General features: G+C 37.3%; 2 protein-coding genes across 6 annotated transcripts; one reads left to right on the top strand and one right to left on the bottom strand.

Annotated features, from left to right (window-relative positions):
* Positions 1-21: 21 nt before the first annotated feature.
* LOC139968689 (uncharacterized) lies at positions 22-14,441 on the top strand. 5 transcript variants are annotated; one of them, XM_071972977.1, is made up of 14 exons: positions 22-46; positions 1,007-1,244; positions 1,727-1,860; positions 2,595-2,714; positions 3,547-3,722; positions 4,689-4,874; positions 5,472-5,553; positions 6,027-6,308; positions 7,181-7,274; positions 7,714-7,800; positions 8,568-8,645; positions 9,368-9,533; positions 9,687-9,820; positions 10,417-14,441. In XM_071972977.1, exons 2-14 carry the CDS (start codon positions 1,098-1,100, stop codon positions 10,888-10,890), a joined length of 2,160 nt encoding a protein of 719 aa, XP_071829078.1. In that variant the 5' UTR covers positions 22-46; positions 1,007-1,097; the 3' UTR covers positions 10,891-14,441. The 5 variants fall into 5 exon arrangements, with proteins under 5 accessions (XP_071829078.1, XP_071829075.1, XP_071829076.1 ...); XM_071972974.1 differs by lacking the exon at positions 22-46 and adding an exon at positions 64-87; XM_071972975.1 differs by lacking the exon at positions 22-46 and adding an exon at positions 333-353.
* Positions 12,955-23,056, bottom strand: LOC139968688 (uncharacterized). Its single transcript, XM_071972970.1, has 7 exons — positions 21,953-23,056; positions 20,748-21,011; positions 20,272-20,448; positions 19,153-19,396; positions 18,373-18,642; positions 15,547-17,482; positions 12,955-15,038 (listed from the first exon to the last, which is right to left on the bottom strand). The coding sequence occupies exons 1-7, from the start codon at positions 22,870-22,872 to the stop codon at positions 14,893-14,895; spliced, it is 3,957 nt and encodes a 1,318-aa protein (XP_071829071.1). The 5' UTR covers positions 22,873-23,056; the 3' UTR covers positions 12,955-14,892.
* Positions 23,057-24,960: the final 1,904 nt, after the last annotated feature.

Raw genomic sequence — 24,960 nt, 5'->3', positions numbered from 1 at the left:
ATCTAGTTCGGATTTCTAATCAGCAGTTATTTTTACGACCACAAATGTGAGAGAAACAAGCAAGGGCTGTTGTATTATAACTAACACGTCGGGTGACTTCCAATTCAACATTTTGACTAAGATTTGTAGTCTTTTAAATTTAGAAAGTCATTTCAGATGGGAAAACCGTAGATTGCTGTTGGATGACAAAACCACCTTACTATTACCCGGCCGGGTATCGAACCCGGAACCTCCCCGATTGCTAAGCCTCCTTGCTTCAAATGCCACCACCTTTATCCACTCGGCCACATGGTTTACTTAGCCGTTTTGATCTATTAGTCCACATGACTGACATAGAAAACTCTTAAGCGCATGTAAACGTTGTTTATGTCAACTCTGATTAACCATAGCATTATCAAACCTTGGAAACAGCAACTTGTTTACTATTCGATGCCTTTTCATAAAATGAAGTTATATTCCATTTCTATTGACTCGCAGGTCAGAATATGCTAAAAGCACTGTCCTCACTTTGAAAATCACCTGGTTTCGTACAGTTCATCATTAATTCTACTTCTTCTAACTCATAAATTGAGCTATCTAAGTTAATATTTCGTGTTAATTTTAACGCTAGTTCTTTAACTAGTTCTGTGCATGTACCAGTTTAGCAAAATACAAAACAAAGATTAGGATAGAGCTAGACCAGTCCTATTTTTGCAGCAGACTGTGCTCGGAATGAAGTCTGTGCTAAGGCCAGAGAGAATCATCAAAGACAAGGAATAAACTATTATGAACTAAGCCTAGGTGTATTACCAATACCAGTGACCTTATTAATATTGTTTGAAGTCGTATTTACACAGGATCATAAGATATCATAGATTGGTAGCATTTATTTATGCTCAAACTATTGCAATGTTGTATAGGCCTAGAAGTAGGATCTATAGTAATTACTTCTATTCTCAGGAAATTATATGAAATTTGTATTTTCATTGTAAATCTAATTAGATGTAAAATCTTGATCCATCAACAGATTGTCCTAGACGAAGATCCACAGACGAGCCAAGTGAAACATAATTAGCAGTGCCATTAGCCATTTTTAATTTGGTTTCATCAAATTTAAAATGGATACAAGTAAAGGTATTGAGCGATTACCACTGGAGCATCCTCTCCCTGAAGAGATTCAAAAAATGGAGACAGATGACACAGTTTGTCAGTTCTGTGGAGTTAGTTATTTCATCCATAGAGAAGTGAAAATGTTAGAGGAGAAGGTATGATAGTATTAAATGGTATCACCCATTAGTATTTTCAATATTTCATCCACATTGCAAAAAGCAATTTTAAATTCTCATTAAAAATTCATATTACATTATAACTTCCATGATTTATTAATTGCAAGGTCATATTGGCCTTAAATGGAGAATGTCTGTTTTTTTGTAAGCTGAATTTTATGTTTGGTTCAAAGGTATGTCACACATCATTGCACACATTTTCAATCTAACTTGGATATATTGTTGTGCTTACTGTACAACCGCTTGGCTACTTTTTCTTTAGTGTTTAATAACTTCATTAAACAAAGATTTAAACAGGTTATGTTTTATTGGAAGGTTTTGTAATAGTTTCAGTTGCTAGTGTTGAAGATTATGGCTAATGTCATCTTTGGTTACGACTTTAGTAGACTAATTTAGAAATTTATTCTCTGTGGTACTTATCAGTCCTTCAAACTGAACGTGTTGACTTTGCATCTTAACAGGTGAAAGCAATTGAAGCTGAGCTGGAGCAGTATAAAGACTACAAGGACAAGTTTGAGAAATCTCAATCAGTAATTCAGGAGCAGAAACAAACAGAGAGCAGATTAAAAGAAGATATACAGAAAGGGAAGTCAAGGTAGAACCATTTCTCTTGAAAATCCCCCCCCCCCAACAAAAATAGGTCACTGTCCACAATTTTGTCCAATAAATATTAAAACATTTTAGTTAACCTGGTAGTAGCTAAATGTGTCCTGCTGGCATACTTAAATTAATATATTCAGTATGTAATAAATGTATTGAGTACAATGGCTTGGCTACAAATTTCACAAATTTACTATACTTGAGAGTGTGCCAGCTACAGTAGACTTTCAGACAGTTAGTCACTTTCATGGCCTTATATTTCTGTGCACTCTCTGTGCACTCTCAAAACCAAAGTAAAAATATTGTACAACAAGAGTTATTCTATGTCAGAATAAGTTCAACAAATTTGTAACCCTCACAAGTCTGTGCAACTGTTTTAGTTACAAATTTGATACTTTTACGAATTGTTTGATATTGGAATGTAGGAATACTTGATGTAAGTTTTTTAATTGAACTACTGATTGAAGTAAAGCCCATTAACAGCTTACAAATACCGATATCCTTTTCGATGATTTGTTAAAAAATAATATCAGTAGAGTATTGGTAACATTTATGTTTCAAATTAACATTAAGGTATTATATAAGAACCGTTAATTAATTAATTAAGGTATTTCACATCTTTACCTTCTACGTTCAACTAGACACGACACGAAGTAGATATTTTTGTTCAATGCATGTAAATTGCTGCTTTTTACTTTAATGACTTTGTGGTTTCAATCAATCACACAGAATAGAAGAATTAAACACAGTAGTTTCTGATACAAACGATGCAATGCAACAAAACAAGATAGACTTGGATGCTACTCAGAAACAACTTTCTGAATCTTCAAGACTAATGTCACAATTGAGGTAGGTCTACTTTACAACCTGTTTTACAACCAGCTGCCTGGGTTTAGCAGTTCTTTGGCAGTACAGTATTTTGACCATTGATACTACCAAAGTTATTGCATGCAGTGGTTGAAAAAAAAAATTCACCAGAGTAAATGTTAATTATGATTAAGTTTAATACTTAATTAAAGTGTTGCAAAATTTGTATTAGGATAATTTTAATACAATATTACTATTATTAAGTACTTTGATTATATTCCTCCAGAGGTTAACTATTGAAGTTTATCACATTTTGTGTTATAGTTCTTTTGAGTCATTTCAAATAAGAGGGTGAAATCATTTATGTATCATAGCCCTAAAGCTTCTAAAATATAGCTCTAAAACCATCATAGCTCTATAGGTCTACAACTGATCCACAAATTGGGCACACGCGATTGGGAATAAAGTATATTGATTCATCGTTACATTAATGATGCTCAAAAGCTTAACATTTCTGATGGGACTTTAAAAAAAGCACACATTAGTACTTCGTACAGTTTTATGTTATCCTTGTAACATGAAGAGTAAGTGCTGCATTATCCACACATGTAGGCCTGCATTAGAGGTTGTCATGATGAGAAAGTTATCAGGATTAAATGTTACCTATACTATAATGTAGTTTGGGAGTGTCATTTTCTATGCAGAATATAGTGTATTCTGTTATATGAAATATAGGTCAGTAACATGCCTCAAATCACAGCTATCGTGTTGGAAAACAAATGGCACAAAGGGTGCTGTTTTGTTTGTAATGACAACCGTGTTACATTTGATTGTTTGTTGTTCTTTCTTTTGTTTCTGCTTCTTTCTTTTCTAGGGAGAGGAACAAGCTCTTACAAGACAAGTTACCAACCTTACTGATGGCCATTCAAGAGCAGAAATCATCACTTCAAAACATCACAACATTTCATAGAGAGTTGGATACTGGCATGAACACCGTATTACAACGAGTGACAATTGCTGTACAACAAATAGCAGTACTTTCAGAGGAAGGTATGATTTTAAACTTAAATGGTATTCTGATGTGTGTTTCATGACGAGAAAAATCCAAACCATGATACTATCCAACATTTCAGTCACATATTTAATTTGACACATTGTGCATCCCATAGCCACAATAATACTTTCCACTTTATATTCATGAATATTCAATGCCTGCTTTGCATCTCAGTAACATGACTCACACATCTTTGAAAAGTCAAGCCTAACTGTATTGAGAATTAAGACTTGTTTTCTTAAGAAAGGGGGCCTGTTTTGTTTTGCATCATGTTTCAGAACTTTATCCCCCCCCCCCCCAAATTAAATAAATAGACTCCAATGATGACTTTTCAAGTAAAAGCTTAGTTAGTAATATAGTCAATAAAACATTTTGCAAAGAATTATTCAGTGTTAAATTTAGATGGTAAGCTTCAATGACGGGGCATAAATATAGAAACTTTGAATTTAACTCTTTTCCCCTTATTTTTTTACAATTATAAGTTAAGTATATTACTTTTGGAAAATGTTTCAAAATTTAGATTAATTTGAGTCCAAACTTTAGAAGAAATGAATAAGATAATTCTACAAGGGATAACCCACAGTCAGAGGAAAATGTTTGTATAGTCATGTCATAGTGAAATACTATACAACAATTTGTGTAAAGGTCATCCTTCTTCGTTTATTTCTGTTTTTAAGATATCCACACAGCTTTTCACTGCAAATTAAGCTGGCTTAACAAAAATCTGGTGGCTTGATACAGAGTGGTTAAAGGAAAAATAATTTCCCTTGGAAACGTTACATTTTACTTAAACTTAGTTCATCAACATTTTACCAACAATGATGAAATTTGACAAATCAGCTTTATCGTTCTTTTCTCATTGTTCATATTGATACTAAATTAATAAGGTCTAATTCCAACCCAGGCCAAAAGTGCAACCTTTGTGGGTAATTTTGGTTTTGGTATTTTTCCTTCTGTTTCAGAAATCGGTCGTTACAAGAGTAAAGTAGAGCAATTACTTGTTGATAAACAAAATCTTGAAAAACGAGTCGCAGAATCATCTCAGATCGCAAAGAATGTAGACAGTTACCTTACAAGTATTAATAAGCTGGAACAAGATCTACAGTCTCGGCGATTACAAGAGGAGCAAAATAACAGAAAACTTGCAGGTATTATGAGAAACTTTTTTCAAGACCTTGTAGCAGTGCCACAGCCCAGACCTCTGGCCCTATTCGTTAAAACCAGCTGACAAACCTAAAATATTGGGTCGTGACTCATTTGAATGGCATAGCAGCTGGCATTACCCCCATCCCCTACCCCCCCACCCCTCTCTCCTTCCCCTTACCCTCTCTCCCTTTGTAGAACAACTGCTAGGTTCCACAACATGGCAGTTGTCCCTATTGCATGGTTATAAAGATTAAATCCCTTTGTTTAAGTATTTCATTTTCTGAACAGAAGAATCTTAATATTTGGTGTTCTTCCATGATGATGAAATTCAATTATTTCTGTCTAGAATTGAATCATTTAAAGAATGGAAAGAATTTGAAGTTTTAACACCATCATATTAGCAATCATAAGTGAAAATTTACAAATTTTTCTTTCCTCTGTCATTTGTAAATGTAGCGCCAAATATATCAATTCAACCTGGATAATTCTTAAATTATGGAATGAAACAAAAGCAGCATTTGGTTTATCCACTTTATTAATATTTTTTATAATTTTAATATTTTAATTATTATCATTCTCTTATACTATTGTTCCAACAGAACTGACAGCTAATTTAGAGGTTGCCCAAGAAAAGGAACGATCTCTGCTGGCTGAAGCAGCACAATTTAATAGTCTTTTGCAGTGAGTGTTGATGTAACCGACTCATTCATTCATATGACATTTGAAATTTGAGTAGTGATGGAATTTTTCCAATCTACAATAGCTCTTGGAATATGGTGGGGATATTTCATATTTTTGTACCACATATAGAAAAGTTCTTTTATTTTACTCATTGAGGTAAGTGAATTTAAAGTTATATAGGCTGACTATGATACTGATTTGGTAAATTTGTGTTTGTTACAAATTTTAAGAGCTCACTCTCTAGGCTTTCTTATATCAGTAGAGCAGTGCTGTTGTTTTGGTGTCCCGTAAACTTTAGATGTGAGCATCTATGTTATGATATTTGCATAACCTTAAGTAACTAGCTTGGTGAGATTATGTCGACATAGATGGGTTGCAAAATTTGTAGGTTCAGCAAAGTTTGGTTTGACAAGAAGGTTAGACTAGACAGCAGGTTTTATACACTTTTTAAATTTTGTTTTAAATCATTTTAGAAGCAAAACTCACGAACTGGGAGAAGTTGCAGTTCAAAGCAAGAAACAAGAAGAAATATCGAAAGAACTGATTAAAAAACTTAGACGTGAACTTGAGCAGAAACGGGACGAGTTGGATCAAAAGTTTGAGGAATTAAATTCGATGAAGATAGCAGCTAGCGAGAGGCAGAGGCAGGAGAGTGAATTGAAGCAGAAGGCCCGGGTGTCGACAGATGAAATGGTAGAACTGAAGGAGATGATGGTGAGAGTTACAGGAGAGTGCAAGGCTTTGAAAGAAGAAAGGTTTGTTTAAATAAACTATGCAGTCAAGTTACTAGTAATAATCAGCAGTTATTTTTACCATGCTTAAGTGACCACAAATGTGAGAGAACCAGCAAGGGCTTATGGATTACAACTTACACATTTGGTGGCTTAGAATTCAACATTTTAACTCAAATTTGGAATCTTTTCAATTTAGAAAGTCACTTCAGATGGGAAAACCATAGATTGCTCTTGGATGAAAAACCCACATTACTACGACCCCGTATGGGTATAGAACCCCAAACCTCCCGATTGCTAAGCCTCATTGGTTCAAATGCCACCGCCTTTATCCACTCGGCCACAGCACCAGTATAAGTTTGGTGGATATGTAGGTAATGGCTCTATTAAAGATCAAACATTTGTAAACAAAACCTTAGTGGTTTTGCAGTGTTTTCTACCAAAAGTCAGAAAAAGGACACCAGAAAACTGACGAGCAGATTTCAAACAAAGTTGAAGAGAGCAAAGAAACTTTTTGACTAGAAGGATTTGAATCTGTGACCACAGGGTGACATGTACCCCCTGTTGCTTTGTTAACAGAGTGTGGTGATTGCTATATACTCTATCCCTTTGTCAAAAAAATATCAGAATTGTTATACTGCTGTTCACATTGCACACACTAAATAATTCCCATTGCCAAGTAGCTTACAGGGATTATGCATTTAATTTGTTCTTAATGAGTCATTGCAACACTTTTTTGTCACTCATTGTAAAATGCATTGCTCAGATAGGAATCATGCAAAACTTGATTAGAAGAAGGGACAAAACTTAATTCCCAATGATTTGGATGACTAAGATTTATTCAAATTTTCATGAAATGGATTTGGATACTTTTTGCTTTTCTTTTCATTCCTTAGACAGATGATGATCCACTCTCATCAAACGAGAATTGAACAACTCAAAGAGAGCTTCAAGATGAAGTTAGCAGAGGCAGACTCATGGCCGAGAAAGGTTTGTAAGATCCTGCTCAAAAACTGCAAGATTTTCTGTCACTTCATATACAATCCCGCCACTATAGTACTCTTTTAGGAATACAGAGGGAAAACAAATAAGCCAGTATGGTCACATTTAATTGGAAATGTATGATACTGTGTAAAAAATAATATATCCCTTTCTGTTCATCTATATGTTTATATATATATATTTATATATATATATGTAAATGTATTTATATATATCACTTGACTTACACTCAAGTTGTCTTATTGGTTATGTTAGAAAGGATCTCACACATTTATAAAGTTTAATAATCACGTTTTTATATTTACATTACTTACGTATGATGATAAACAGAGAATAACAATTCAGCTTCAATTTCCTCCTTCTTTAAAGCCAAGTTTTCTTAAATTGTTTTCTATTTTTCTCTTCTTTTCTTTTTGTTATTGCACAGATGGAGGAAGTTATTGAGAAGGAAAGATCTCGCCACGAAGATGCAATGGCAGGTTTAGAGAGGAAGTTAAGAGAGACTTTTCAAGTGGTGAGTAAATCTATCATTATCATCTTAAAGGAACCTACTGTACCGAATTAAGCTTGTACATTGTGAATATTTTTTTTATTCAACTCACACTTTGCCCTTACTTCTCACAGGTAGTCCCGTATAAAAGGGGCTATGAAGTGAAATAAAGTTTGTAACAGTAAAATGACCATCAAATGTTTAAAAAAGAAAATCCTACTGACTTTACAATAGGTTTCGACAGCTAGCTATATCGTACAACATTCATAATTTTGTGACATCTTTCTCGTGCACAAGTTTCCTTGGTGACTGATTGTTGTTGTGTACCATCTAGCAATGCTTCTTTTTTATTCAATTTATTTTTAAGGTTTTCTCTTCATCAATTGAATGCCATTATATATAATATTTGCTTCCAAATTTGATATAACTAGATATCATCTTAATTTATACTCAGACCTCCTGTGAAACGTATCGGAATAACTCCCCTCTATAACGAATTCCTGGGGATTACGCAAATTAATTAGCTCTCAAGATACATTCAATTTTTTAGTTTTTATTTTAACCTGTTTATTGTGCAGTTTTGATGTTTCAAAATTGACAATTTAGCTAGAAATTTTGATGAATTTATTCTTTGTTATTAACAATAAGAGAAGTAATTGCATCTTAAAATTGAGGTCATTATCTCTGCAAAACATAACTAGTCAAATATTATTCACACATGACATAGACTTTGAAGTCAAAAAAGAGAATTAAATTCCTTATAAATTGTTTGATACTGATTTTTGTTTCAGGAACTGGAAATAGAACAGCAAAAATGTGCTGAAATTTCCAGGAAAGAGAGACATTCCTTATCTCTTGCAGAAAGCAAGGTAAGAAGTCCAGTTTTCTCTGTTTGATCTGAAAGTAATTGAGAGAATCAGCCACAATGTATCCCAAGTCTGACTTTTGACACAACTTTAGTTTGCTAAAATCTACTAAATATTTTTGGAAGTACTTTCCTGGAAGTTCTGGTGCTCCAAAGTACTCTCAGATATAACAAAGGTTTACATTAGACATCTATATATCTCAGTGTCAGAAAATGTTTTTATAGGTAGTAGCAAACTTCTTTTGAAGTATGAATGTGAGAGACCATTTTTTTACCTAGCACATTTTACAGTTCCACTAATTACCTTTAAGTACATAGCAGAAAGTAAATGTTGTAGAGGTCATGGCAAAGTAACCATTTCATAACAATCCCAATAATCTAGAATTTACTTAAATTATTTATTTTGCTATTCCTGAGCAAATTTGGGCCTTTTATTTCTTCCTTTGAGGGGGGGGCAGAGGGTTGGCTGTGCTGGGGCCAGGGCAGGGGGGAGGAGACAAGAAGGATGGGTTGGTACTATGACAGCTTGCTATTACTGATTTTGATTGTTTCAATACTTCTTGGAGTATTTACTGTCGAAAAAAAATTGTTCAAGTTCCAAATCTTTATCAGAAGAGCCAAGAAAATGAAGCTGGCCCAAAAGACTGAAACTAATAAATTCTTCACATGATCATCACATAATCCTTTCTCTTTTTTCCTTTTTTTTTGGCCTTTCCATTCACCAAGATTAAAGCTGATTTCAAGAGCTTAATTGCCAAACAACAAGATGAAATTGAGAGGCTGAAGAAAAAACTGGAGACCGGGATTGAGAATTCAGCCACCGTTGAAAGAGCTCTTAGAGAGGAAGTTGAAAAACTGAAAGCTATTATTTCTGATCTCGAAGAAAGATTAGGTAAGCCTGTGAATATTGACCCCTGGGAGATGTGTGTTGATTTGTATATAACAGTTAGTATTGAATGTCGAGATGGAGCTACCTGTGTCATTTGTCATTAATGAAAGACAGACTAAACTAGACATAATTTCATTTTCCTGTTTGTCTTTTCAGGTATATTACATTCAAATCAAGAAGATGTTTCAAGAAATCTCAAAGCTGAAGTAAGAGAAGCAGAAGATGATCTTGAGAATTCCAGAAAAGAGATTCAAAGATTGAAGGAAATGTTAGAAAAGGGCAAAGAAGAGGTAAGCATATAATATAAAGCATGGAGGTGCTGACCTTGTTAAGTTTCACCCAGGAACCACTTATGGAGTCTCTGAGTAGCCACTCAAATATGTACCAGAGAGGAATGATAACTCTGAGGGTAACCATTATAAAATGTAGGGCATGAGTGACTATTCTTGATCAGTTTAAAGATACATAACATCACAATTAAGGAAAAGAGAAATAGTACATCAGTTTTCATGCCATGGCTCCCTTAACACCCATCAAACAGAAGAAAAAAAAACATTGCTTACTTCTTGGTTGATGTTTGGTGATAATGAACAATTTTGATTTTAATATTTATAGAGACTACATCTACCTACTTCATACATTGTGGGAATAAATCATTTCAAAGTGACTTTTATCCAGTATTTACTCAAAGAATTCATGTGTAAGTCATTGTGTGGGGGTTTGGGTTTTTGTTATTTTTGGGGGGGGGGGGGGAGGGGGAGAGGGATAAATTTGTGATAGTAAGTAACCCCCAATCTATTTTTTTAGAGGTACACTGGTATTGCACCAATACATTTAGCAGTTATTTACCGTCAGCTTTTCAATATTCTTATTACCATTCATAAAGGTCCTGGTTTTACAAGAGACGGTCCAACGAGAATGCGAAGAGAGGTTAGAACTAACAGATGCTCTCGGCCAAGCTAAGGAACAAATGTTGAACTTACAAAGAGAAAATTCCATCCTCAGCAAAGCCCCGCCACCAATGTCATCACGGTCTAAAAGTTTGAGTGATGATGGATTTTCAAAGCCTCCATACATGAGCTCAAGCCCTCAGCCTAGTCCACCTGACTCAAGGCAGAATAGGTCTAGTAGTATTGCTCTGCAGTCAGTATCCGATCAATCAGAGAGCGGTCTATCACAACATCAATTACAAAACTCCCTTAAATCGTCTTTCACAAACTCCAAGGAGCAGACACTATTTTCTAAGGATACTTGTGATAGTCTTCCAGAGTTTACTGTTCAAAGTTCTTCAAACAGAAAGGTGAAGGGTAGTGGTAAACTTAAAGGTAGCCGTAGGAGAGTTGTTCCAGCAAAGAAATGATATATTGACTGATACCAAATAATACAACTTGATGTTGAAATTCCTCTATCAGAACATCAAATAAGCTGGAAGCCTTTTAGTTTTAATAGGACAACTCCTGCTAAAACTTTATGGTAGACAGCATTTTATCCCAAATGTTTATCAAATTAGTAGTTTCCTTAATCTGCTTCCATTAATAAGAATGTTACACTGACCATTATGAATCAAACTATGAAGTGATTTTATTATACAGTCTGAGTTACTGACTAAATGGTAGATTGCCAGAACATCATTATCCAACACCTTGAAATATTTTACATTATGATTAATAAGAAAAATATTATTAGCACATTTTATTCATTGTTCAGAAAATATCATTAAGTTTTTGGGAATAATCTACTATGTAATGAACTTTTATTTATTTGTTTAATAGAGATCATATGATTTTAGTTACACAAGAAAATACTTTGATCAAACTCATGGTAGATGGTATAGATTTTAGGAAAAAAATTGTTATTTAATAATTTTCAGGTGCTGTATGTAAGTGGCCAGTCATGTTAGTAGTACTACTTATCTTTCTTGTATGATTTAGTTATGTCAAACATCATTAAGCAAGTTTTAAGCCGTCACAATTTCTTCCATAATCGGTTTACCGTCCATATTTGAATTTCCGTTAATTGTCTTTTAATACATGTGGTGACTACCGGCTAAACAGTATTCATTTTCGTTCATTTTCAAGGCATTATTTTATTTTCTTATTACTACCTGATATTATACCTGTTAAGGTGCTGAACAATGGATTAGATACTCAAAGGAGAGACTAGGGACATTTTGATAGGAAGTGCTTCTACTTTTATTAAGTTTTAATATCAAGAAAATTGCTTCCAGCTGCTTTAAAGACATGACAGACCACAGTCATTTATATCTAGAAGTATGAATCAATATAGTTTATTACAAATTCGATATAACTTCTGTATACCTCGGTAATTCATGGAAGTCACTCAGAATTTTGTGTGTGTTGTATCTTCTGGAATTTATCATTACATTAAGTAAATTATGATCATACGAACGGTATTTTGTCTACAGATATGGGTGCTTGAAGACTTACTTTTTGTCCTATATGTTGGATGCGGCATAATAAATGCTGAAAAATCCACACCATTTTGCAAGCAGACATTTTCTCAGGCTGAGATTCAACACAAGCTATTTCAGTATTTGAAACTACAGATAATCATTAATGTGATAGTTGAAAATAGAATCAGATTTCTCTCATTATCCCTTTCCACAAAAGATTCCTTAATATAAGCTTAATTGACTGATATTTTCCGCTGCTTTTTTGCAGGTTTAGTTGTAGAGTACATAATACCTTAAAGGGGCTCAGACAACAGGTGGGGAGGGAGCGAGGGGGGGGGGAGGTCATAGTGTATGTCAACAGTATTGAGTTTCACATGGGTATGGGGCTGCTACAGGAGGCAATATCATTACATCTTGAACATTGGTCTGACTCCTGGCCCCCTCTCCTAATGGGGGGTCCATGTGAGGCATACAAACTGAAAGATCACATCTCTCACGGAAAGGGTCAGAAAATTATTTTGAGCAGATTCCTTCAGTCATATCTTCTGGAAATGTTAAGAGAGATGAATGATTGATTGGAGATGTCACCAAACCAATGAAAATACATGTCAAGTCTCTGTAATCTATATAATGAGTTAAGTTAATTCTTTTTACTTTGTTGATATTTGTCATGTTCGACGTTTGGGGTGACCACTTTACCATTCTGTAAAGTTACACAATTGTGCCAGTGGGGAAGCTAACTGCTCTGCAGTTTACAGTAACCATTGGGTGACAATAAAACAAAGTTTCCTGTACAATTTTGTTTCTCTTGTGAGGAAGCCGATACAGATAGGGATAACCATGAGGTGTGGGCCAGAGGGATGGCTTACTTAAGAACGTTAGCCTCTGGGCAGTACAATCGACAACTTTTGGCGACTTGAAGTATGCTAAACATTGCGGCCAAGATTGATGTAGTTTAAATGACGAGTGAGACGAAATGACGAACGAGATGAAACCAAAGAACAATTGGGAGACAAGTGCAATACTTCTTATTAATGCCACAAACTTCACTTTAAAGTACAGTACCAAAGAATTCAGTAACATAGAAAAAAGGAAAAGTGTGTAAAGAGAATAAGATATTGTGATAAGAATTGCATTATTTAAAACATAATTTCTCTTTTCTCTCAAGCAGACAAGTACAAATTATGACATAGAATATTGTTGGTGCAAATCATAAGAAGCAAACCACATTTTAGTATATAACAGAATGCAGGGAACATGATGGCGACCATTATTAAAATATATTACAGCTAGCCTTCCCTGTTCAACTTGAAGGATTTAAAGTTAAACTGTAAAAACAAAACCGGTTTTAAACACGGACACATGATACAAAAGAAAATGTGAATCAAGCCGTCATTATATTATGACATTATCAATCATTACCATGGTAAAAATCTGGAATTTCTGGACACCTCACGACTGGATCTTTTCCAACATTAAACATAAATTATAGTTGCCTGTACTTTAGTGCTGTAGGTTAGTTATTGTTATATGAGTCACAAAGTACAACATGAAATATCCAGTAACATTCAGTGCTTTGTACGTTTCTCTACATTCGTGCAAATTTGCTCCGTTACAGACCGTGAATGACACTTGACAAAGTCAATTTAGATTAGTGATGGCACATGTCCATTATATTTTACAACAATGAATGGTTGGATATTACATCTAGATAATCCCAGGATTATCTAGAAAATTGAGATAGTCCAGGATTATCTGGATTACAAAGGTCTGGATTATCCAGGTTTCACTGTAATTGTAAAGTCCAATATTAACGTCATATTTCTCTATAATCTTTGGCCTGTGACATTGATCATTATTCGGTTAAGTATCTTACAAGAAGAAAACAAATATTTCTGAAAAGGTTTTTAATCCGTCCAAAAAATGTTCACAATCACAATTGTCATTATTTTTACATTTTTATGTATTTTTGCAGCATAGTGCAACATTTTGACAAGAGAGTATACAGACATCTTAAAGCAGGATTCAGGGTTGAATTTCCCAAATTTCTGACGAATAGTCACTGTGGTGCATTACACATTAGATTACAAATATCCAACAAAGACACAGGTTGCTTCAATAGTTACTTCATTCGAAAAGTAAAACAAGGAATTAAAATCCCACTTAATTGTAGTGGCCCAACAGAGGTAAACAGGTAAAAGTCACAAACTCGTAGCGTCTATGAAGAACTTACTATAAACAAATCACACATTTTACAAATCTTCCTGTAAGTAAAATATGGACTGTTTTTCTGTCTCAGTTGTGTTGCTGCTTAACTGTGATTTCTGAAAACTGAGTCAAAAGTGAGTCAGTTAGTTCCTGCTTTAAACTTAAATAATATGCCGGCAATTCAGTCTCAATTTTTCATCTAAATTCGATGAACCTCTGGCTGCCGCTCAACTCTCTCCTGTAATTTTGGGAAACACTTCAACATTACACTTCTCTCTCTACATTTTGTCGAACAACTATAGCCCATCCACAGACCTGTCAGAGACCCTGTTCAGAATTAACAGTATTTGCCTTTTTACAGTACAGTTTACAACAGACTGGACAATGCACAGGTTAGGCCCAGTAGGGTGCTTAAGCCTCACAGATCTGCATTATTTTAATTAAGTGCAAGATTAAAGGCGACCAGATTGAAATCTCTTGCTGGTTATAGAGCAGTACATGGTTCAGACACAAACATGTTTACATTAACATCAATTTATCAGTCATCGCCCATTTACATTGGAGTTAAACAACGAAATGACTCTTACTTTGTACAACATGACAATCATTTCCTGAAACTTCAACAATAAACTCACAAACGTAGCGGTTTTCGCATTCCGTTTTTGTAAGTGACTTCATATCGACCTCGGGATGACGTCGAACACTAGTTTTTCCAGAGAGGATGATGATGATAAGTTCATTTTATCTCCTGCTGATCCTTGCTCTCTGTCTCATCCTCGCTGATGCTGTTTTCTTTGGAGCACTGGATGTCCCCATGCTGAATTTTGACTGAGGCTTCGAGGGTGTGTCCTGTCCCTGGCCAAACTGAGGGGTACTCGTACCACTTCCTGAAATAAAAAACGAAATAAAAAAAAACGATAGTAACTGAAGTGTAGAAATATGGCACGACAAACATGGTTATTTGACTCAGTACCAATTTGCGCTGGATTCAAAAGTGCACCATGTCGATTTGACCCTTGGTGTTTAAAGAAGGTGTCGCACCTATTTTAGAGTTGCCAAAGTATTTCGAGCTGAGTTAAAACAAATTTCAATGAAAACATAAAATTGTGGATATTTGTGTCAAAAAAAAAGGAGAAAAATCTTAAACATAAATTTCTTCAAAAGTTTCAAACTTTAACATCCTCCTTGTAGACCCCTTCCCCAGGCCACAACATCCACCACTAAAAAAATTGCCAAGATGATGAATGTTTAAACTGAGGTCACCAAGCCAAATGCTGGAATACCTTTTGCATTCTAGTTCTAGTATTCTTAGTCTACGAGGGGCATTTCAAACTCAAAATTCAGACAAACAACTGTAAACTTCTTAACCTTTACATTGGGAGAGGATTTACTCACCGAAAGGAAACTTGGATGGATTTCCCGGAAAGTTTGAAGATGGCGTAGTCTGCTGCTGAGGTGCTCCACCGGTGGATCCTCCAAACTGGAAAAATGAGGAAGAGGCCGAAGGCGTCGCTTGGTTACCGGCACCAAAATTCAATGATGGCGCAGAGGTCGATGACTGGAAGAGGCCAGTAGGCTGGGATTGTTGATTACCGAAGGCAAAGCCTGCCTGTTGTTGTTGTTGTTGTCGTTGTGGAGGAGTAGCAGAGGCAGCAGGGAAGAGAGGTGCTGGAGCTGCACTCTGAGAACCAAACGAAAAACCCGAAGCTTGAGATGGTTGGCTCGATGAAAATAATGAACCCTGCGACGGCGGCTTACTCTGATTGGAACCAAAGCTGAATCCTGCAGATGCTGTAGGCTGGCTGCCAAAGTTGTAAGATGGTGGTGCAACTGCAGAGCTAGCAGCGGTTGAAGTAGAGAAACTTGCTGGTTTGGTCGTGGCACCGCCGAAGGTAAACGGCGATGACGTTCCAGTCGATGCAGAGGGTGCTGTAGCAGCAACCTGTGACGGGGTTTGCTGAAACATGGAAAGTGGGACCGTTGAAGACGAAGCCTTGGCACCAAATGTAAACTGACCTGCAGAAGGAGTAGTAGAACTCTGGGTTGAAGCTGCAGCTGTGACTCCTCCTCCTCCACCGAACGAAAAGGATGAGGATGGTCCTGGCTGTTGCACGGTGGTTGTAGCTCCAAAACTGAAGGTAGGGGCAGATGTTCCAAAGGAAACCTTATTTTGATTTGTGGCTTGATTAGAAGGTGCAGCACTGGTAGTACCAAAGCTAGGCATGTTGGACCCTGTTGTAGACTGTTTGGAGCCTGCTGGGTTCCCAAAGCTAAATGCGTTCGAAGAACTAACTGGTGCATTGGCAAGCGGTTGGGACGCACCAGAGACTTGAGTTTGAGCACCACTTATAAGAGGGTTACTTGATGCTGCACCAAATGAAAATGAGGGCTGAGCAGCCACTGGTTTTGGTGGGTCAGCGGGCGGCTTGAATGATACCTGGGAGGCACTGGATGATGTCAGCGATCCAAACTGAAAGGACGGTTGTGCTGGAGTGGAAAGTACCTGAGCACTGCTGGTTCCCGACAGACTGCTGCTACCAAAACTGAACGTTGGTTGAGCCACAGCGGCCGCGGCTGTCGTTTTAGTAGCACCGTTCGATGTGCCAGTCATGATGGCCGCATCCGTGGACGATGAGAAGGTGGTAGGTATCGCAGAGGGCAACAGTGAAGTAGTAACAGTATTTGCTTGGTTGCTTTGACCGATTTGGAAGCCTAGACCTCCTGAAGAAGACAAAGTCGTGACAGGTGGAGTCTGATCTGGTTGGGTTGTTGGTCTCATACCGGACAGAGCCTGGAGCAATGAGTTTGGTTTGGAAGGGGAAGAAGAGGAAGAAGGAGGAGGATTTGAGATGGATACTGATAAAGCAGAAGTTTTAGCTTTAGTAGTAGTCGTGGTAGCATTAAAGAAAGAAAGACCACTTGAAGTGTTTGATAATGAACTCTTTGGTGGAGTCAAATTCTTCTTGGCTTCTTCAGCTAGCTTCTTTGTGATTGGATCTTTCTTCAAGAGTTGATCCAGCAAACCTTTACTCTTGGTAGATTTAGAACTCCCATCCACATCGGTTTGATTCGGTGCAGTCATCGATGATGATACAGTTGGGAAAGCAGAAGTTGTTGATAGTAATCCAGATGAAAATGATGATGATGATGATGATGCTGTGGGAGGTGATTTAGCTACAGGGAGGAGTGGTTTGTCAGCATCCTTGGGAGTCTCCTTGGTCGGGGCTGTTTCATCTCGGAGTAGCTGTCTCATCAGACGTATCCTTTCACGAGCTCTCTGTCTGTCTTCGTTGAGATCTGCGGCCGTTATCTGGTTCGGTGATGGCGGTTTCTGTAAAATGGGCACAAATATATACATAAAACCAGTTATGATATTCAAAAAAGTAAGAAGGTATCAGGATGGTATTTAGAGGAGGCATATTGTTTTAGGAGACGTTCAAGATAGTAATTATTCATTGAAACATTAACAGAATATAAAAGTCTGGAACTTTTCCTGTCATCAGGATTAAAGTCATGAGGAAATGTAATATTTTTAATTTCATGGGGAATATTTGACAGACTTTACAGTATCTCAAAAAATATAATTGTCATTCCTACAGACATTTTTTTGACAATTTTGTCATGTTTTGGACTTTTTTTTTCATTCCTGCAGACAAGTTGTCAATTGTAGGTTCCTCAGGGAGATGCTGTATCCTGGTCTTGGGCTGATAAGGAGTTTAGGACATAACCTTTTGTGCTCTACCATTTCTACAATTGCACAGCTGGGTCTGCTAAGGCATTCCCTACTGTTTGATATCGATTCAGCTTTGTTGCAGGGGATTCTTGCAGCTGCTGCAGTTTCACTTTTTGACATGGTGCCTAAACCCTGTTAGTGATAAAGAGCCCCCAAAAAATCTAAATTGTCTACTAGAAGAAACTTAAAGACAGCCCACTAGAACTGCAGTTTTGTGTGTGCCAAACTAAAGGAAATAAGTTTTAGAAAAAGAGAGGGTCGCAAACAAAACTTAAAAATTATAACTTGTGGCATAGCGAAAGTTTTGTATTGGACTAAAACTGTTCCTCAGTCACTAATTAGGAAAATAAATCAAGCTTTTGTCACTCATACAAATCTCTTAGTTAGACTTAGGAGTATCAAATTATGTGCAAATATTCAATCTTTGTTCAGAATGATGTGAAGTCCAACCCAACAACACAATGCAACTTTAAAGTGCTTCAACTCACAGCTTGTTTGCCCCTGTGGATGGTTGTAAAGACTGCTCTTTTTCTTAGCCTCGGTGGTATACCAAGCTTGGTGTGGCCATTTTCTTCGAGTTTCTCTTCATTTGATGCCTCAACTTCTTCAACTGCCGTTTCTTTACTTTTCTCCAAATCTTTCCTTTTTCCATCAGAGATCAGACCTGACACATCCGTAGCTCTGCTCACTTTCTTAGGTGGTACCACAGAGACCGCCTCTCTTTCATCAGACTGTAGACTCCTTTTCAAGTTATTTTGCTGGAAAATCGAAATAAATTCTAGATATTCAACAAAATAATAAACATCTTATAGCAAACCTGTATTCACGAAGTGCATATGGGCCGAACAAAGGGTTCAAGGATACATTTAGTTACGACTTCCTTTGTCTGTAAGATACTCGATGGTCATTCAACTGTCTCGAACAGTTGCATGTTTTGTTTGAACAATCAGATTGACCTTCAGAAGGTCATCAAACAGAAAACTATTTCATTTGAGGTGAATCTTCTAATTTTTGAACCTTTTATGAATCCATGAAGGCTATCAATCTGAAAACACAATCCGAAACTTAAAACTAAACTTGTGTTAACTCCAAGTTGGTGTTTTATTTTGAATCTTATGTTTGCATTTTATTTTACTGCATTATATTATTTCGACATGTAACACTGTCAACTGGACAAGCTAAAAGAAGCTAGTTTGCCCCATGGCAAAGTCCTGGAATATAAACCCCTGCAAATTAAAGCCAGTGGTCAACAGTTTCACTATACTCACTTTCCACATTCTGCTAGAGCTCAGTGAACTCTCAATGGCATTCCTTCCACAAGACTTGGAAATCATGCTGCCGTACGAGGAGTCCAGAACTTCCGTGGAATCTGAAGCTGATCGTCCTGGTATATCTGAATCGGTCACAGCTGGACTAGAAGTGAGCCCTCTCTTACCAGATGCCCCAGATCGGCTGTGTTTACGAACAGGTCCTGCTGATGGTTCTGAGATATCTTCTGTGTTATTCAAACGTCTGCACGAATAATGAACAACGGGCAACACAATGATACAAATGTTGAACGATGACCAAATACTGACAGTTCACATAAAGTAATGTTGACAAATTATGTTACTTTAGATGGGAGTTAGGAACGAGTTTTACCCAGGTTGCTCAGAAAATACCGTGGTTTGGTGGCATAGAGCAGGTACAAACACAGCGTAGTTACAATGAACCAAGGTCTTGGTTTGATGTTCAGCTTTTTGAGTGATAATTAATAATTATAATTTGAGCTGTTCCTTCCTGGGGTCACAATCTATCTTTGTATGATTTCTGTCAGACATGAACAGGGATGTGGTTAGGATTTCCTGAGTGCCGGGTATACTGATCAGTATACTGATCCTGGGGGAGGGGTCTAAGGGGGAGGGGGTGATTTTTGAAGATGCTCTGATGCCAAATGCTGGCACTTGTCCAGCTTTTTAAGCACATAAACAAGTACTAGTTTTGCTAAAAATATACATTTTTAATTTTTTTTTTAGTGGAATATATTACGTACCTGGTAAAAGTGAATAGTTTGTTTCAAAGAGATTTTACAAGGGACCGATTGAGAGCAGTAAGTAATGTTTCTTGCATGCGTAACTGATGCATTATTAGTCTGTATGATTTTGGCATAGGCTAGGCCCAATTTATGTTGAATATATTGTTAGGAATGTCGGGATTTTAGATGAATATAGTGCTGGGCATGATTCACGATTTTTAAGACAGTGCTGGGCGGTAATTTTTAGTGCTTGGCGGGGCTACCCAGTGCCGCCCATCGTGGGCACATCCCTGCATGAACAGATATACAATATGAATAGAAATGACATATAAAATGAATCGTTCAGAAAGGGACAGAGAAGGAGAGATCTTACCGTTTCTTGATATGAGAACCAGTCTGTGTGTCTTCTAAAGATGAATGATCGTCACGATTCACGCTCTGATTCTCCACGGCTTTGCCTCTTTTCCTCTTCTCTCTCAGAGCAGATAGTATTACATCCTTTCTGAGAGATTCTGAGGTTTCCTCAGAGCCCAGTGGTGTCCTATATGACCTGGATCAATGATAAGTAAAGTATCAACATAATTTGTCACATTAATATATTCCTTCTTTTTTTTTGGAAACCCTTTTTAACTATTGAATCTTTTTACCATTTTGTACACTACTTCACCTGAGTTTGTTGTGATATCATATTATAATGTAAAGAATTTTTGCCCCCTTCCCCACAAATATTCCACATCTTTTAGGTTAGTGTTCATACTGTATGATGCATGGGTAGAGGATTCATGATGGTTATTGACAGACAAATGGAGACAGTTCTTTGTAAAGTGTAATAATCTTGAATCTGATTACCTTGACATGGACAAAGAAGCAGCAGGTCTGTCTGGATGAGCAATTCTAACAGTTACAGGACTTTGTAACTTTGGTCTTCCTCCAACTGTAACCGTAGTCTGCTTATGACTCCACTTCTGCCATTGGCTGGATACAACATTCAACGGTTGTGGATGCCTCTTAACGTCAACAGGATGACCAGTGGTGTGTCTAGGTACATGCTTTCGACTGAATCCCAACCCCTTTTCTGAAGATGGACTGCTAACAAGAACATTTTGCAATGAGCTATAAGGAAATGTGGAAAGAACACTGAACAATTACCACTATGCAGCAGTATAGTTAAATATGTCAATTCCATTGAACTTCAGTCTCAAGCTCTGGTTGTGCACAATCATTGTACGACCAATAACTATCAGTGAATGAAAATTATAAATATGGTTCTCAAGACTGATGAATAGTTATGCCACCATCTTCCTACCTTACTGTATCTCTCTTATTACGTTTGAAATTAATCAAAATGGTTGCAAGATATAACTACACTACATTTGAAATTAGTAAACTAGGTTGGGGAATTGATAAATACCCATCATAACTTAAAGATCTGCTTTATTGGCTCCAATTATGGCTAGGACAGTTTTGCGATTACATAATCAACCTGCCATGGTCCTAAATCCACCTCAGGCTCTAAGTTTAGCCTGCATATCTTCTTAACACCATGAGGCTCTTTGTGTAAACACTGTGTGGAAATATGTTCATGTCTACGGTGTAGTTTATCATACAGCGTTTACACACAGACCCTCGTACAAGAAAAAATATGTTGCAGATTAAGTGGTAAAAAGAGGTCATTTTATGACCAAGGCAGGTTGATTAATGTAATCTCAAGAAACTTTTCCATGATACTTGATAGCATGCTATAGTTGGGGTCGATACAGCAGACCTTTAATCATAAAATCAGGTTTCTTTACCAGACTTAAATGAAGCTTTCACAGATGAACTACTTGAAAACAAATTTTCCAAATTATTTTTTCTGGCAGTCTGATAAGTATCACTTTGGTGTTCATGGCTTCCCTTCTAGCTTTGTGACCACTTCAATTTGAACAAGGTGCCACAGACAAGCTAGGAAAGTCTTAAAGCAATTATTTCTTCTTTTCATTTCGGTCATGGTGAAGTCTCTTTTCACAAAGAAACATAATGCACAAACACCAACCAGCACAGTCAAAACTTACTTTTTTTCTCCAACAATACCAGGTGAATTGATTGGTGATATGAAGTTGGTTGGGCTTCCAGCAATAGCCGACAAACTCATCGTGTCCCATAATCCAACCTGTGATTTATCATGAAACGGTGAAGAAGTCTGCGGACCACTCGGAGAGATGTTTTGATCGGATCCATAACCACCTTTCAGTTTATGAAACATACTAGCCCTTGTAGGTTTAGCATTTCTCTTTTGTCCTGCAAAATGCATCGACTCACTAGTGAGTGGTGTATTGATTGCTGTAGGGTGTAAGGGCTGTCTAGATAAGCCCCAACGATTTACCCCAAAGAAATTTGGAGTTTTTGGTGATTTGGAATTTACACCGATGCTACTAAGTTCATTGGAGTTGGGTGGTTTCCTATACATCTCAAAACCCTTGGCTGTTCTTTCTCCATACATAGGCCTATCTTCAAAATCAAATTCCTTAGCTTTTTCTTGATGATATTTGCTGTCAAAGCCTACAAAAGCATTAGTAGGATTTTGACGAAAATATCTATCTGGTGTAGGCCTAACCTTTGATTCAATTCTTAGAGACGTGCCCAAATCAGTTTTGTGAGCAAATGCAGGTTTTCGTTGGACAACTTCATACTGAGCATCACTTCCACCAAAATAGCCTAACTTGCCTGGCTCATATGTAAAATCCTCTTCATCAGAATCATCTCCTATCAAATCTTGCTTTCTATCATGAACGTCACTCAACTCGAGTAATTTATTTCTACGAATCACGAAAAGAATTAATGTATGCAGCACTGTATAGAGAGCAGTTAACACTAGGCTTGAAAGTAAAGCTCGGGTTAACGTGAATGTCAATATAAAGAACACGACTGTAACTAATCCAACTTTAACCGGCACGTCTGGGTTTTTGTTAATGAATCCATTAAAAGCTTCCATTCTTTTCCTCGAAATTCCATTCGAATAGAGCACCAGACATAATAACTCAGGAACTATGTAGCTTTCATTGTAAAGTAATTCAAAAGGTGAAAGGCTCAACTAACAGCTTGACAATGACGATTAACGTGCATGTCCATAGAGTTCGATCATCGTACTAAGCTTTAGAAATGCCGCGGTTCACATATTATGCAGGCCTGATCGGAAGACCGGTGTAATACTAAAGTTAGTCTTCCAGGCCTGGTAAAAGTGTCCAGGCTTAGCTAGGAGAGTTCGAACAGACTTCCTCACATGTGACTACAACGGTTGAATGAAATTAACCCGTATTGAATTCTGATACACATATTACTTGAAAGAATACTGCTTTTTTGGTTGAAGATAGGTTTTTTATTCCGTGTAAGTCCCAGTGGCTCTCTACCACCTATTATCAAACAACATGCATAATATGTTTTGAATGAATGGCGGTCACGATTGGGCCCAGGGAGCAGGGGCGTAGCGAAGGGGTTTTTGTTGGGGGGGTGTGGAGAATTTGATTTGCCGACGGATCTGGAAGTGGTGACTGAAATGGGGGAGGGGTCTAAGGGGAGGGGGTGTCCCCCTCCCCTTTGGCAATTTTTTTAGTTTTGAAACGTCCTTAGATGCAATCTGGTGCATATTTTAAGTCAAATTTGATTTGCCGACGGATCTGGAAGTGGTGACTGAAATGGGGGAGGGGTCTAAGGGGAGGGGGTGTCCCCCTCCCCTTTGGCAATTTTTTAGTTTTGAAACGTCCTTAGATGCAATCTGGTGCATATTTTAAGTCAAATTTGATTTGCCGACGGATCTGGAAGTGGTGACTGAAATGAGGGAGGGGTCTAATTTTTAGTTTTGAAACGCCCTTAGATGCAATCTGATGTATATTTTAAGTCAAATTTGATTTGCCGACGGATCTGGAAGTGGTGACTGAAATGGGGGAGGGTCTAATTTTTAGTTTTGAAACGCCCTTAGATGCAATCTGATGTATATTTTAAGTCAAATTTGATTTGCCGACGGATTTGGAAGTGGTGACTGAAATGGGGGAGGGGTCTAAGGGGAGGGGGTGTCCCCCTCCCCTTTGGAAAAATTAGTTTGAACGTCCTTAGATGCAATCTGGTGCATATTTTAAATCAAATTTGGCACGGAAGAAGTTCCCGTTCTACTTTTAATATTCAGCTTTCCTTCTTTCTTCCCCTTCCGCTCTCTTCACCTTTTCTCCTTTTGCCGACAGACCCAAAATTTGCCGACAGCGACCAAATTATTGGGGGGGTGTGACACCCCCCACACCCCCCCCCCCGCTCGCTACGCCCCTGCCAGGGAGTCCCAAAGCCTACAGGTTAAAGGCATTGAAGACTCGCCCCAAACCGCGTGCGGCCATCTGAAAAAGTTAACTTTCTGTTGCTTGCAAGTGACGTTTTGTTCGTGTCGCTACAAAATACAGACAGTAACAGGCGCGTATCCAGGATTTTCTGACCCGGGGGCGCGAATTACTATCTAAGCGGAGCGCCACCATCGGTTGGCGCGGAGCGTACAAGAACATTTCTGGTTTTGATACCCCCCAGATCACCGGAAATGACACTTCTCGGGCTTGAAAATGACCAACCAGATGTACACTTTTGCCTGAGAACCAAGTATTTCCCAAAAGTTTTTTTTTCCATCCATAACCTTTTTGAAGATTGTCATCAGTCACACATCATGTTCGACCTCATTGCATGTCCTATGGATCATTGCTTTTGTAGGTGATATGTCACGGCCCACAATATCCGAAAGCCCCACTTTTCAAGGTTTTAAGCCCATTATTTGTTGAGAATTTGAAAATTCACATTTCTCGTGAATAAAAATCACTTCAAAACATACCCATAATTTTGCACAAAATTCTATCTATGGACAACCAATATAGAAAAACCTCCTTGAACCCCCAATAGACAGGTCAAAATTGCACGAGTAGAGGAAAGTATGATGAAGAATGTTGGTGAGGAAATTTTCTAAAATTCAGACACAGTTAATTTATTGGTGTAGAAATATTAAAACCTCTTATATAATGGCTATTATAAAACTTGGTTGAAGGAAATGACA

The sequence above is a fragment of the Apostichopus japonicus genome, chromosome 6 (genome assembly GCF_037975245.1).
Source record: "Apostichopus japonicus isolate 1M-3 chromosome 6, ASM3797524v1, whole genome shotgun sequence".
NCBI lineage: Eukaryota > Metazoa > Echinodermata > Holothuroidea > Aspidochirotida > Stichopodidae > Apostichopus > Apostichopus japonicus.
Note: the sequence above shows the minus strand (reverse complement) of the source record. Positions and strands in the feature narration are given on the sequence as shown.

Bases quoted from the DNA above. Each gene is read 5' to 3' on its own strand.
- LOC139968689 (XM_071972977.1), top strand. From the start codon at position 1,098: ATGGATACAAGTAAAGGTATTGAGCGATTACCACTGGAGCATCCTCTC. The intron at 2,715-3,546 runs GTAGGTCTACTT...TTTCTTTTCTAG, and splicing joins AGACTAATGTCACAATTGAG to GGAGAGGAACAAGCTCTTAC. The intron at 9,534-9,686 runs GTAAGCCTGTGA...TTGTCTTTTCAG, and splicing joins TGATCTCGAAGAAAGATTAG to GTATATTACATTCAAATCAA.
- LOC139968688 (XM_071972970.1), bottom strand. From the start codon at position 22,872: ATGGAAGCTTTTAATGGATTCATTAACAAAAACCCAGACGTGCCGGTT. The intron at 21,012-21,952 runs GTAAGTTTTGAC...ATTTCCTTATAG, and splicing joins GGTATTGTTGGAGAAAAAAA to CTCATTGCAAAATGTTCTTG. The intron at 19,397-20,271 runs GTAAGATCTCTC...TTATTCGTGCAG, and splicing joins GGTTCTCATATCAAGAAACG to ACGTTTGAATAACACAGAAG.